General features: G+C 40.1%; 1 protein-coding gene across 5 annotated transcripts in view; it reads right to left on the reverse strand.

The window, feature by feature from the left end:
• TSPAN9 (tetraspanin 9) overlaps positions 1-15713 on the reverse strand; it is a 169532-nt gene that overhangs the window by 120464 nt on the left and 33355 nt on the right. The window contains exon 2 of one of the 5 annotated variants that reach the window (XM_058822498.1): positions 5800-5948. The exons of 3 other annotated variants lie outside the window; for them this stretch is intronic. In XM_058822498.1, coding sequence (XP_058678481.1) covers positions 5800-5884 — 85 coding nt within the window. In that variant the 5' untranslated portion in view covers positions 5885-5948. Of the gene's footprint in view, positions 1-2909; positions 3004-5799; positions 5949-15713 lie in introns of those variants that run through there. One more of the 5 variants, XM_058822503.1, reaches the window with a different exon arrangement.

Consider the following 15713-nt stretch of genomic DNA (forward strand, 5'->3'; position numbering starts at 1 on the left):
TTAATCAGTGGACCATTCATTATAATATGAGAAGCAGTAAAACCATTTTCCTATTTCCCACTTTCCCATCCAAAACTAACACCAAAGCTAACACCAAATCTATTTTTCCTCAGAGAATAACAACTAAATTAATGATGGGGGGAAAAAGATTAATCCGGATAAGTTCCACGTTATTTAACTTATCATAAAATTGGGAATTTAAAACCACGCTACAAAAAAAAAGGCATTTTTCTCAAGAGGTTTTGGACTTTTAGATATGCTTAATATAGCAGAATGATAAAGTTTGCTTTTCAGTGTATTCTGAAAATAGGCAATTCTGCTATGGACTTGTGGTTCTTCCATCCTTAAAAATTCTCAATGAATTCAGAAAGTGCTTGAATTACATTTTTAAAAAAATCTATGGATCTTCAAGTAATAATTTATTTCAAAATTAATCTGAAAGCTGTGATGTCCACTGCTCTCCAATTACTGAAAACATACTTTGATGCTTAGACAGATCTGAGTTTTTTATTGTTATAAGTGGTAAAAACATGGATGTAATCTTCCAAGCTTTCTTTAAGCAGCACAAATGAGAGAAAAAAAAAGTGAAGCTGCTCATTCTTCCTTCTTTAGAGGTCACTCTACTATTCTTTAGAGGTTACTCTACTATAGGTCACTCTCTTGCAACTGCCAAGCTTTTTGCAGTTCTTTCCCTTGTTTTATCAGAGTTGCAATTAAATTTATCTTAGAAAAATCCAGCACAGTTCCACAAAAGCCTGTAAGTCCACACACCTCACTTATATTACCTGAAGACTATGTATTTCATGGTAGGTATTGGTGATCAGCAATTTTCTGGAAGGCTGGGAAAACAGAGCATCAGTGTATCAGTTTATATCAACACCCCTCTGTTCTGGTAGATAAATACTTTACGTTTACTTAAAAAAAATTAAAAGAAGAAAATACAGAGTGCTTAGAATTGGAAATATGATAAATAAAACCAGACGATTGATGTGAAGCAAAAAAATTTGTTAAGATATACCTATCACAACTTACTACAAAGGCGACCTCAAATATTAAATGTCTGAGCTCTTATCAAAAAATTTTAGCACAACTGGGATATGAATTGTCAGTGTCATGCTGACCTGGAAAGATCAGCTAGCAAATAGCATCAGCTATTTATCTATAATTCCTCTCCCACTGCACTTTTACCGATTTCCCATTTCACTGTTGATGGTGATTGAGATGCAGCTGAAGGGGCAACTGCTTGTGACTTGTCAACACTGAATCTGCGCTCAGGGTCCTCATGTAAGGAAGTTATACAGGGGGTCAAGAAATGGTACAACAAAACATCTGTACCATCCATCCTTCCCTACTTTTCCTCTTCTCCAGCTCCATTGCTTCCACGTGGGACACCAAACCCAGCCTCATATCAAAGTGTCACACAGATGTAGGCTACTATTAGGTAACTAATGAGGATTAGGACCTAACGAGCCATCCACTGCACAGGGAAGAACTGCTGAGTGATGGCTGCTACTTCTCAGTTTGTCCCATTTGGGCTTGACATGGGCCATCTCTCAGCACCATTTCTTTGGCCTGTCACTGCCTGTCCAAGCTCTTTGGTTCAGTTACCTCTTCAGCCTGTTCTTAACAGCAGATGTAACTTGGTGGGGAATTTTTTATCTTTTTTTTAAAGTCCTTTCCATAGTTTACTCCTATTTTTCATCTGGACTGTCACACAAGAAAAGCCAAGTACTTTTCTGGAAAAGCCAACCTGTTTGTAAGGGTGAGGACAAGAGAAGTGACTGCTTCTGTGCCAACAGCCTGTCAAGTTCTTTCCTTCTCTGTAGGCCTCACAAACCCCATGCCTCAGTGGACAGACAAGCTCTCCTACATCAACCAGAAGAGAGTCTGGATTCCTACAGCACAAACAATGCCCACACACACACAGGAACCTGGTTTCCAAATAGGACATGGTCAAGCAGACTGCCTTGGGTTCAGCCTGATGCCGTAGGTGCTCACATCCAAGTGCCAACCATCACGTGGTACTACTGTGGTACTACATGTACACACAAGACCTAGTAATTTTCTACTTCTGAGTATCTTTGTGCCAGAAATAATGATATATCCACCCCCACTCATAGACAATGATTATAAATAATTATAGCAGGTTTAGCAGTGAGTCAGTTCAGATCCAACTGCTGTCCATGCTCTTAGACAGTCAATACGAAAGGTTAACAGCAACAGAGGTCTCACCAAATTTTACCATTTGCTTGATTTTAACAAACTGTTTGATCATGTAAGGACACTTTAAAATAAAGGATGTAAAACCAATACAATTCCTCCACAGAGAGCTACTCCCAGTTGCAGTGTTATGATCTATGACTTGACAGCACTTCATCATCTTGTGCAGGGTTTTTCTTTTCTTTTCTAACACAGTTGCATAGTTTTATCTTTAACAATAGACTTAAGTAAAATTAAGTCATTCATTTTCTTAAATGGTGCTGCATCGTCAGCACCCTATAATTATTTTAGTGTATGAATGCAATAGTTGAGAATAAAAGTCTTAAATTTATGCAATCTTACAGCACCTTTGGCATAAATCATACGCTCTCAGACATTTTGCATGATAATTTGGCCTGTAAAAAGCCTGCCAGCTCTTGAAAATGTCTTGTACTATAGACTACCCAGGAGAAGATTTGCTACATTTAATATACTCCCTATCAGCCAGCACAATTCCTTTAAATTCAATATAAATTATCAGAATAATAAAATAAGTTCCAATTAAGTCCAAACTGCCAGCCAACCAGAGCAAAAAGATCTTACCTTAAAACAGTTTGTGCTTGTAGTTCTTATTACTGTGTCATTCTTGCACATAATTGCCTACCTGCTAAAATTACAACACATTGTCCCCCCACATAAAGCTGACTAACCTTCAGGCTTGTCTACTGAGAGCAGAAAACCCAAAGAGCCTGCAATTCCTGAGGTGGTGTTTGTCAGGAGACCATGGCTTTCCATGCTTGGGGCTTCTATCAGCTACAGGTAGCCCACACTTTCCACGCAGAAAGTTCCACTCGTAAGAGCTGAGGAATGGGGAAAAGCTTTCATCCAACTCAGGCACCCAGCTGTGGGCAAAGAGGAAACTCCTCACATGCTCCGAGCACAGATAATTCACAGCTTCCTACACACAGATAATGCACAGCTTCCCACACACAGATAATGCACAGCTTCCTACACTCCTGCTCCAACCACACTCCTGACACAAGCCACAACCCTGCCACACTGCAGCTAAAACCTGGAGCATCAGAACACACTCAAACCAAGGCATTGTTTGACCCTGTTTAAGCCATTTTGTCCTCACCCCAGCACAGTGCTGTGAAAGGTCCTCACCAGTTTGCTGACTGACTCCCACAGCAGTCCTTAGAAGGACTGAGAAGTCACACAAAAGACAGCAGGTATTCAAAATAATGACCCTCACGAACGTGAACTATCTAGCACTTCTCAGATGGTCTATCAAGTTCTTGAAACTGGATAACAGATGATTTGGGGCTTTTTGAGAGAAAGTGTCAAAAGAACGCTTCAGAGAAACATAGCAACCTCACCTCCCAAGTGCAATAAGGATTGGCAGTGGTCCAAACAGAGGATACTGACTAACTTTAGAAATTCGACTGCTTTAAAGTTCTGAAATTCACACTTAGGGTTGATTTGTAAAACTGTCAACTATCCACAATCTCATTATAAAATCTTTTAATGTAAAAAAGGGAAATATATTCAAGTCTTTACTTTGCGAGTGCTAAAGCTCAAAAATGTTGCCCTAAACATAGCTCTATTGATAGAGTTCATTAGTGCAACTATGCTGAATCCAAAGAAACTACAATGAGTGGTTTGGGGGATGAGAAAAAAGACTAGAAATGAGACTAAATAAATTTGTGCAATTGCCTTGAAGAGGAAGAAAACTTTAAATTCAATTTCAAGGTAACAACCAGTTTTTATACTCAGCAACAGCTCTGCAATTTTTTTCCTAGTTAAACTGCACTCCTTGTTCTTGATACAATAAATGTAATTTTTGATACTGACTTTTGAGACTGAAAACTTTAGAACAGAGGAGGAAAGGGAAGGCTTTTGGGTGAGATTCAATCACTAAACCTTAACAGAACCAATGACTCATACAAGAAACAAAGGAAGAAACTAATGTTACAATAATCCTACTTTGAGATTAAAACCGAGAAATAAAAATCTCCCTTAATACATGCAAGGATAAAGTGATACTATGTACCTTTAAAACAAGGTAGAAAAAGCACATTTCACCATATGCTTCTTTACCCAAATGGCACTGATCCATCATCATACCCTCAGTTGGTTATTCCTGGAGATATACTAACACTCAAAATAAAGAAGGCACTAAAGTTCCTGAGAGTGACAGGAAACCCAGCAGAGTAAGAAATTTTAGACAGAGTTATTTACAGATATTTTCCTGTGAGAAAAGAATGGTAAGAATGTAGCTTGAACATTAACAAATCCACTAAAACATCAGTCTGCCTGGCGGAGTCAGCAGATCTGGAGGGGGATTCAGTGGGGCTGGAAATTCAAACTTTAGCTTGTAATCAGAAAAATCCTACTTTAGAAATTTGAACCAGCAGCTAAAAACATGTAATATAATATAGAGCTCTCCTAAAATCGTACCCAGCTAGAGGGACCTTAGACTACGTGAAGCCTGTGACTATTTAGTTAAAAAAAAAAAAAAAAGTCAATGATACTGAAGCTCTTTATTATTCTGCAGGGACCTATTTGTGAGTGACATGGACAAAATCTGCTAATCTTCACTTCCTTCCTTTGCTTTCCTTGGGAAAGGTGCTGCAGATTGTGTGTGCAATTCCTCCATTAGGAGGCTGACAGAGCAGAAGTTTATCTGAAATAAATTTCCAACCGAAATAATCTATTCTATTCTAAAGATACTCTCATGGAAAATAAATTGGATCAACTGAATTTTAAAACCACTCAAAATGCTTATTCAGATTGTTTATGAAGCAATTACACACCATACTTAGGTAACAGTTTAAATGAAATCAGTTATTAGTTCCTAATGTCTTACTCTCAAGTAGGAAGGCACTTGCAGTGTGGAGTTCTACAGGAGATCCAGCCCATAGTCCTGCAAATACCCAAGAAGATCTCTATATTTGTGGTTTTTCTTAACGTGATTCAAGCATTTTCTGAATTCATTGAGAACGTTTAAGGATGGAAGAAGAGAAGCTCAGTACAACACAGGATGCCCAGAACTGACAGCTTCCCAGTTGCTTTGGTGCAGCAGAGAAATGAAAGACCTGTTTCATTATTATTAGTCTTCCAAAGCACTTCCACATGCCTCAGGAACATCACTGTGTAGCCCTGATTTTCTGGAGTACCAGCAGTTTTTCAGAGAACACTGATAAACACAGCACACCATACAGTCACTGCTGTGTGGTTCAGCCAAGGAGCAGCTCACATGTAAGTCAGTTTAGGCTTCTGGGAGAAAAAAAATATTTATTAAACAAGCAAATAAATAATGAAGATGAAGGAAGAGATTTGGGGATTATTTGGGAATATTTATTTGGCAGGAGAAAGCAAAGAGGACTTGATGAGACTTGTAAGAGATAAGTCTATTAAAAACATTGTTAGCAGAATGAACCAATTAAGTCCACATCCCCAAAGCAAGTTGGCAATCCGTTTCTAACACCTGTTTTCAGACCAGGGCTTGCAGAGCTTAAACACGTTGTTTAAAGTGATCTCCCCAGAACCTCTAGGTCAATAAACACAAGGTAGAAAGGAACTTTCAGGACTGCTTACTGTGAGCACTAGCCATAGCAGATGCGAGTTTCAACCAGCAGCATTCAGCACCAGGTGGAAGAGAGCTGGGCATTCTGTCCTGCATGGAGCATATCAAAGCCACGCGGCCAACAAGTCGCAGACTGCTGAAGAGAGCAGGTCCCTCCTGACTAGTAAAAGTAAGAAACAGAAAGGTCCATCCAAGATAGTCATGAATCTGTATTTATTTACCAAAAAAATCACATTTCCTTTAACTCAAAATATGCTGAGCATTACTTAAGTACTGGGACATAACACCTGCAGCCCCTCAGGGCTTCTGACGTTTCATAAGGATTTCCAGCTAGGATCTCCTTGACTTACAGGATCTAAAGAACGCATCAAAAGTAGTCATTTGAAGCATTTGTTTCAGAGCTTTTATTAGCAGGCACTCTTTAGCATAGGACATACTTCCTGAATAATTAAAACATAGAAAGGTCACACACAGTCCCCATCAGCAGAGAAATCCAAGAGCCCCAAGGTGGAGGAAAACTTTTTTAAGCTTTACACCATGGAGTTAAACTGCATCCAGCAAACACTGTTTCTCCCTAGGCCACTTGGCAAGATCCTGCTTTCACCCTGAGCTACCAAAGTAAATGAGAATTTTGTGAAGCTGTATTTGCCACTGCCACTGTTTCCTCTTGACAAATTTGCAGATGATACAAAACCAAGAAGATTGGCTGATATACCAGATGATTATGCCGCCATTCACAGGGACCTGAACAGGCTAGAGATATGGGCTCACAGGAACCTCATGAAAAGTGACAAAAGGAAATGCAAAGTCTTGCACGTGAAGAGGAATAACCCCATGCACCAGGATATGCTGGGGGCAGACAAACTAGAAGGTGTCCTAAGCCCATGCAATACACAGAGAACTGACTCTGCAAAAGGAGTTGCATCTACTAACTCTTTATAAAGGATTTAATGAAACAAGCATGACAGAAAAATACCAAAAATATCTAGAATTGTCAAAGTGTTGTGCAAATGCCCTTTACATTTTTTGAGAGGGAAGAATAGAAGATGACAAGTCCAGTCAGAAGTACTTTGCTTTAAACTGTCTTAGCCTGCACAAAATAAGGTTGTATTTGCACAACAGAATTCACAATATGCATCCAATGTAGAAATGAGGCAATACACAATGGCATGATGCTTTCAGCGCTGTTGTGCAAACAGAAGCTTTGCATCAGTGAGCACAGATGTCCCTCCCATGACTTCATCCTATACATCCAAGGTCACATGGTTTATTTTGGCACATAGATACACACATGAGGACTACATGTGCCGGTACAAACCAGTTTGGACTTGAAGGCCTATTCTACTCCCTGGAATAAATTTCTCCTCCCAGTGGTCCAGTAAATTGAATCTGCAGGCATTGTAGGCTGAGGAGAGTTAAAATCTCTATTAAAGAGAACCAGAGGGTAGCAAAGAAAACTGTAATTAACATCTATTTTAGGCCATTTTGTGGGAGCAAGATAGAACTATGCTATGAGTCACTTAGAACTCCACGCTGACCCCCAAATCCAAATTAAGATGCCCTGCCATGCTCTGCAGGAGTCCATCAGAGACTCTAATCATGGAGAACTGTAATGAAAGAGCAAGGGCACTACCAGAGTTTTTTTGCAAAGCCAAAGTAAATGCAAAATGGGTATCAGGCTGAAATTAAGACAGTGAGCAGAAAAAAATTCACAAAAGCCATTGATTCAAAATGCACACAAACCTAAAAATCCCCCCGGCCCCCAAAAGATATACAGATAAAGTATATTAGAATGAGCAGTGGTTTCATACCTGAAGTAGTTTTTTAGGATAAGCCATCTAATATATGATACAACTGTGACAGTCAGTGAGTGACATGGCACTAAAGCTGCCAAAAGGAATAAATACTCCAGCATCCAGTGTTAAATCAAATGCTGATAAGGTTAACTACAGTGCAATAGCATCTGAAAAGCAAAGCATGAGAACAAAAAGGCTTAACCACTTTCTGCCAGCAAGTCTGCAAACCTCATCCTTCAATATTTATGCATCTTATGTGTGCCTCTTACCGAGGAACTGACCCTTGCTGCAATCAAAGGTGTAAGTGCTGCTCTGGCTGCAGACCATCTAACAATAATACACATGCAAAGCACACAAATGACATTCCCCTTAGCACAGAAGGGGCTGTGCTGCTAATGGGAAACGTGGTATTTGGAGACAATGATGAAATTCTAACAGCTGCAGCAGACTGAAGGGTGGAGGGGGGGAAAGAAAAAAGAAAGCAAGCGGATAGAGATGGGGGAAACTGAAGGACTGGAGTCAAACTAACAGCTGGGTAAAAACAGCCTAAGAGAGGGGTACTTTTGAAGTTCCCACATCCTTTTCATCCCTCTTATATTTTACCAGTTACAGCAAAAAAAGTAGTAGCTCATAAATAAACTAATCAGAATTGTTATCATCGACCCTGTGAGGTCATCATTCATCACATCATGCATCTTCCTTATATAAGCACACAAACATGCTGATGATAAGCACTACAGAAAGCACCTTAACAGAAAAATAAATGCATAGATGACCAGAAAGCCAGGCATCCACCACTGTCATAACCTACACAAAGAGGTTTTGCTGCCAACTAACAGTTTAAAATTCTTGAATAAGAATCATTAAAAGAAGATAAATGGGGGGGGGGGGGAAATCCACTCTGTGTAGGAATGATTGGTATCCAAAGGTTGTTGAGCCTACTTATGCACCTTTCTGTAGAAGGTGATGATTTTGGAGTGGGATTACAGGTTTTAAAATCCATGTATGTGTGGTGTCAGCAACTGCAGTGGGTGTGCAATTGCTAGGAACTATAAAGAGAGCAGCTACTTGCTTGCTGAACAGGTAGCTATGCTAGGTGTCTTGGCAGACAGGTATGCATGTGCCTCTGGGAGTCAGGCTACTAGTGGAATTGGATTCTGGAGATGGCAGGGTGGCCCTGGCCACCCTTTAGAGAGACTCAAATCTGGAAGTCACCTGAAGACCTGCTAATGGATGAGTCCAAGGCTAACAACTGGAAGATTCACAATGCAGGGGATGCAGGAGTGGGGGGTTTTCCATGCTTGCCTGGGAGTGATGGGGTCTCTACCTGAAACAGGAGCGGGGCTGCAATCCTGGGCATTTGTACATTCAGGTCATTGAGAAATCCCAGGCAAATGGCAATTTTCTCTTTTTCTGCCTCAGGAAAATGAAAACAAAAAACCAGCTCTCACCTTGTCAAAGAGACAATTTAAATGCTCATGTCACCTAAAAATTCCAGCATGCTCCTACTATGTCAGTTTGACAACCTATTTCAGTACGAACAGAGGAAACCATCATCTACTGATGGGAGGGTAGAAATGGGTAGAAGATGGAGGAGTTAACTCGAGGAGTTAACTCCATGGCTACTTCCATACAATCAAGTATTCAGTACTAGGTAGCCCCAGTACACATACTCAGTGTTGGCAACTTCAGTTTGGCTGTACATTCTCAAATTACAGGGTTGTGGGTTTTTTAATTCTAGTTTGTACTGGTAAACTTAAGAGGGGTGGGAAGGGAGTGAAGATTCTGATTCTGGCTGTGGAAAATAAGCTTGAAAGAGTGAGCTTTAATGGGAAATAAAACAAAGGTAAAATAGCTTTAAAATCAAAAAGGATGAGTGGCAGAGAGAAAGGACAAAGCTTTACCCTTTATCCCCCTATTTCCTATCTCTCTTTCCCTCATTTCCTACAAACATCAATCTTTCTTCCACCATACTGTTGGTGCATCTAAATTTCTAGCACAGAAGAACAAATAATCTAAGTAAACAACATATTTATATTTTTTAAAAATCCTCTGAAGGCATTCTTCACATGGCTCAAAAGCAAAAGAGAGACTGGCTTGGGTTTTTTCCTCTATCCCTTATTTTCACACATACTTTTTACGTAAGCTGTGGAGCGGACAAAGAAAGAGCAAAAAAAGCAAGCTCAGAGGAGGCCATCCTTAAACACATTACTGGTAATTATTTTGTGATTTTACGTTTACTTTCTATTGAATTGATTCTTCTCATGCATGCAGATAGTCTAAGAAGAACAGGCTGCAACTAGAGTAGCAGCAGCCACATTGTTCTTTGTTCTGAAGGGAGCAGGATTAGAATAATGCATGCATGTTATTCACCCCGACTCCTTTTTTTTTGTTACCTTTAATTACATTTTCAGACTATGCTGCCCTGTCCTATATATATATACACTTATGCTACATGAACAGACACAACAACTCTTTGTGTTGCCCTACATCTTGGGCACTTGCACGCTCCTGATCAAACAATGAGCTGGCGGGAAAGGGAGCTGATCTTAACTCACGGAAGAAAGAGTTCAGTGAGACATGAAGATGCACAGTAGGATTTTTTCCCCCATCTAAGGTTATGAAAACAAGTCTCCAAAGGAGCCACTGTCTTCCACAACACAGTTTTTTTCAGTGCTTGCTCGTGTTTTTGTGGGGCAATTTTTGTTTTCATCTTATTAATGCAAATTGTACTCCAAAATGCTTTATGTCATTAGTTAGGAGGAGACAAAAGCAAGAGGCACAGGCAGAGGGTACCTCTCAGCTGAGCCTGGAAATGAGAAGGAAACTTCCTGGAATGAACAGACATAGATTTCAGCAAGGCAGAGGCAGCAGCTGTTGCACTGACAGTAATTAGATTGAGGACCTGAGAAAGGAAAATGATAGAGCCATGAAGGAACACAATGCCAAGGGACACACTCATTTCTGAATCAGCAGGTTGTTACACATTTTAAAGGTGGAAGAAATAGAGTAATTCCCACAAGAATGACTGCATCTTACTTGTAGAGACAAAAACTTGTTCAAAAGCTTTTAAACAAGTAGTGGTGATAATGTATTATGTGAAACAAAAGCACAAAAAGTTGATGTCACTATATTTTACTCCTTTTTTCATGCCAACACCCTTTTTTTGCATACAGGCTACACAAAGTTATAATAAAAAAATACAATCCCTAGTAGCTAACTGGATGAGAGGAACTTCATTTTGTCAAGCTATGTCTCACAAGCAGCATCCCATTAAGCAGATGGAAATACTAAAGCAGTGGCTGACATAACTACTGTACCATTATCACCAAGCAGTTCCAAGAACTAGGAGCAGACTGCTCCATACCTGGATATAACCTTTTCTATTAACTGCTGCCTTACACAGCCAGCACCTCATGGTAAAATGCTCTTTGAAGACTGCTGACTATTTCTCTCCCTCTTTCTTCATTCCCAGTTCCTGAATTTTCCTGCTGTAACAGACACTTCTCAAGACACCCAAGCAAGACTCAGTTGACCACCATCTGGAAGGCAATCAGAAGCTCCCTCTAGCAAATGAATATGAATCAGAATATGAATCCCACTCCTGTTCTGCAGCGGGATAGGAATGCACAGCTGTTACTACATCTCATTTCAGAGAGGCATCAGAAACTTGACATTCATGACCACCCCAAGCACATTCTGAAACTCTGCCCTGTTCAGGTCCTCACTGGCAAGGAGCCAGGCCTTGGTGGTTGGGACCACTGTGCATGAAATGTATCAGATGGCATATTTCCTTTTGTCATTTCTGGGAACTGGATTAAGCATGAGGACTGCTGCAACACTTCATCTTGCTCCCACTGCCCTCCTACCTCAAATGGAGATGGAGCATTAGTCTGCAGTCTTACAGAGATGTAGCCAACAGATAAAACACAACCTAGCCTGCACTTGTAGCTCTCTGATACTGAGTTATGGAATATGTGATGACATTCCACAGCAGGCATATAAATGTAGTGCAGCATGTTCACTATAAAGAAACGCCCCTAAACTATAATTCCTTGCTGCCTCATCATTCAAATCAAGGAGGTGTTTAGCCTAAACAGGTGTTTACCTGTTAGTAAAAGTCTTGTGAGAAGCTGCAATAAGCCAGGTAATTAAAAACAAGACTACAAAAAACTCCAGGAAGACAAGAGTAGCAGGGTGAATAGCAAATAAGTTTTTAATTAGAAGTTAGACCTTCAAATGAAGGTTTGTGGTTTCACAGGTCAAGTCCAAAATCATGGCATGTTGGCTGCCCGAAATTTTTGGCTTCTCTACTGCATCAGGGACTTCAGAGATACATACATCAGGTCACTCAGGGATACTAATGCTTTGTGATCCCATATCTAGGCAGGGAATGGTAATAAACACCTTTCTTTATGACACACTTCAGCTCTACACACCAGTAAAGCTTCTATTCTTGCTGCATTTATGAATTAAAGCTCAGGTAGTCTACAGGAAAAAGTGAGAAAAGAAAGAAGAAAATGGGGTGTGAAGAGGAAATAAAGGTTTAGGTGTTTTTTTCATTCTTAGCTGTTTGACCACCACATTTGCACTGGCCTTTTGGTTTTTATTTGCAATAATGTTTTGGCAGTTCCCTGCTCAGCTGTAGTGAGCAAGAAGCTGATGCAGCATCTGTGTTGTGGACAAACATTGGGAAGCTTTGAGCTGATGAAAACAGTAATGCCCATGTACCCTGCATGTTGGAGAAAAAGCCACACACTATGGAAATGATCCCTTTGGGCAGAGGCAGAATTTACATAAGGAAGAGAAACACTACAGTTTCAATCAAAAGCTCAACAGCTTCCCCAGCTGAATGCTGGAGACTCTTCTAATTAAAGACTTTTTCCATTTCTGCAGCTACCCCTTAAGTTATTTCATCTCAAATGAGCCTGAGTTCAGTTCTGGTTACAATACAAAAGAAAATTCATTTCTGATATGCATCTTGAAGACCTTAGTGTCAACAATTTAAATTTTTTTTGCCTTTTTTTTAATGATGAAAGTCTCACAAGGGTGTAAGGATATCTCCTGAAGCTCTGCATTTTGGCAGGACTGGAATGCTGGACTGCAGCTGACACACATCAGAGCAACTGACTGCACTGAGCCCCACCACATCACATATTCTGAAGCTGCAGTCTCTATTACTGCCTCAAGGATCTCCACTTAGAGCTGTATTCTGCAGCACAGATCCAGTCTCACACGTACCGACAGCTTCCAAGCCACAGCCTTTGCCTGCAATGCCCTTCAACAATGCTTACAGAAAGAAATCCAAGAAGCTAAAAGCAAGGCTGGAGCTCTAATGAGCACTAGTGACTGCATGGGCAGAGCACACTGACCACAAAGCACTACTTAGGCAAGTACTGCCATCAGTAGGCCAGTGAAGACTCGGGGTCATTTGTCTACACCTCGGTTTTGCCTATGCAGACATGCTGTCTGCCTCAATCCCACACTTAAACTGGCACAGATTGGAAATTCATGCTGTATCATCACATCAGCAAAATTCAGCTTGGCACTGTATATCTTTCCACTTAAAGAACTGATTTAAACTACAGATCCAACAGCAAACTTACTGATATACCTCTACAAATAAAGACTTACAGTATAATAAATAAGCTGCAAAACTGAGCTTCTGTATGGCTATTACTGCATATCCACAGTGCACTTACAACATTATGCTTTTTTCTCCCCCAACTCTTACAGTTCCAATTTGTTTTCCATGATACTGAATGGCTCCTATTCCCGAGCTTGCTTTTTGCAAAGCAGCTCCTGAAATGTAATTCACTTGGTTGACACAGTTACACTGAAGTAGCTTAGTGACATTCAACAAATTACTTGTTTGACAGTCTGCACAAGCCTCCTGTTTTTCGTGTTTACCTGTGGAAATATCAAGTTGTTCCATCACAAAGAAATTTCTTTTTTTACAATCTCATCTCTCCTGAGAAGATCCAACTTTGAATTTTCTCCCAGGCTGCCTTATAGAGTTGAACCATTAGCATCCCCCATCTTCTTTTGTCATCTGCATAACCTTGAGTGTTACCTATCTGCTTTAAAGTTACTTTATCTACCCTGTGAACTTTAAAAACATGAACTTTGAACATTCAAGAAAGCAAATGGAAAAGAATGCCAAGACTGCAATGTAATTGTGAAGAAAATCCAAGGAAACTACTGTTAGTGACATGTAACATCCATAACAAGATCTGAGCCATCCACAAAAAAATCTTACACTCAGCCTCTCCTTTTTTCTACCTAGACATGGCAGTATTAAGAAGCTTAGTTAATGGCTTTCAATTTGATACTAAAACAGCTGATGTTCAGTCAGTGCAGAGCCACTCTAAATAAAACCACTTGCAAAATAAACCAGCACTCAGTATGACAGCTTGCCCTTAGCAGGGCCAGTGGGCTTCAAAATCGAACCTTTCCAGCAGAAGGGAGGACTTTTCATGTCCCTGTTAAATGGGTTAAACATGTCCCCAGGCATTCTGCTTTTCCCATGTGTCTGATGGAATTTAGAAGCATCAGCTGCAGCTCACTGTTCCACCTTCAAATCCACTTGGTTGTTCATGGGGTAACTTTATTTGTTTTATATTAATAACACTAATTGCCATTAATACTGTGTAGGCAGAAGTGAAGCAGCAACTCCTACACTACCTGCTGGTTATTTAAATTATTTTTTCCTGAGGTCTCTTCTTCCCACAAACTGGTTCTGGTTCCCGTGCTTGCTCTCAAAACCAACTGAGCTTGTATTCTGTGACTCAGAGGTGCTTTTATCTGCTGAGCACTTCCTTCACTCTTCTGTTACACCTAAAAGCCTGCAAGCTTTCACAGCCTTCCTATCTTAGCCAAGCTACTACAGCCCTAACTATTGACAAATAAACCCTTTTCTTGCATACTGCACTATGATGCAATTAGAAAGGATCCTGATAGATCAACAGGTAGGAAATAAAAGGACACAAATCAATTTATGGGCTTGCTCCAGGAAATGTCAAGACATCAATCAAATATGAGTAGTAAAGGCAGGCAACTTCTTATCATTTGGGCAGCTTACAAAATACAGTGGCTGCAGGTTTAACATTTCTCATGCAGATGCCTGTGTTACTGTTGGCCCTGAGTCACTAAATGCAGGGCTTTAAAACAGGGAACACATCCATCTTAAACCTCTAACAAAGGAAAACAAATAACAGAATTTTCCTTAAGCTGCTATCACGAGCTTTTCATCCTGAAACTCAAGACTTCCACAAAGCTGTGGCACTTTATCTTGAAGTTTATCTTCTCTCTATAATTGTTCTCAAGCAATTGTTGCCTAACTGGGTACAAGAATACCCAATGAGCTACCAATCTGATTTGAAGCACAAGACTTCTGGACACTCTCCTTCTGGTTCTGGGGTGGGAAAGGGTTTAAATCTATACAAATCAGGGTGCCACATTGTCGCAGACATCCTTTTGTGAAACTCCTTTTCTTTAGGATTTTCCCTTCTGAGAAGCTGAGGCCTCAGAAACAAAATGTAAAACAATGGTTATCTGCTGCTGTGGAATGCATCAGGTTTGCCTGTGATTGGGCCATCTTGAATGTTTACAATTAATGGCCATCCACAGACCAGATAGCTTAGACTCTCTGTACGAGCCACAGATCTTTGTTATTCATTCTTTTCTATTCTTAGCTAGTCTTCTGAAAAAAACCTTTCCTTCTATTCTTTTTAGTATAGTTATAATGTAATATATATATCATAAAATAATAAATCAAGCCTTCTGATCATGGAGTCAACATCCTCATCTCTCCCTTCACCTGAAAACCCCTGTGACCACTGTCACACCACATACTGTGCATATGTACACAGTTTAAGACAAATATTCCCAGCAGTCAGAGACAGGGAAGAAGAGGGACAAAGCAAGGTATGCTTCAGGTTCAGTTTGCATCCACTCAAGGTGAATAATGTTGAGATCACTGGAAACCAGAGGGCAAAATGTCTACACTGAATCAGCTATTCCTCTGCATGCTTTTCATTCTGGATAATCAGTCACAAAAAAATTTTGCAAAATCCCACTTGGATAATCAGTCTCTTTCTCATCAAAAGTCAAAATCATCCTGCTGCCAA

The sequence above is a fragment of the Ammospiza caudacuta genome, chromosome 2 (genome assembly GCF_027887145.1).
Source record: "Ammospiza caudacuta isolate bAmmCau1 chromosome 2, bAmmCau1.pri, whole genome shotgun sequence".
NCBI lineage: Eukaryota > Metazoa > Chordata > Aves > Passeriformes > Passerellidae > Ammospiza > Ammospiza caudacuta.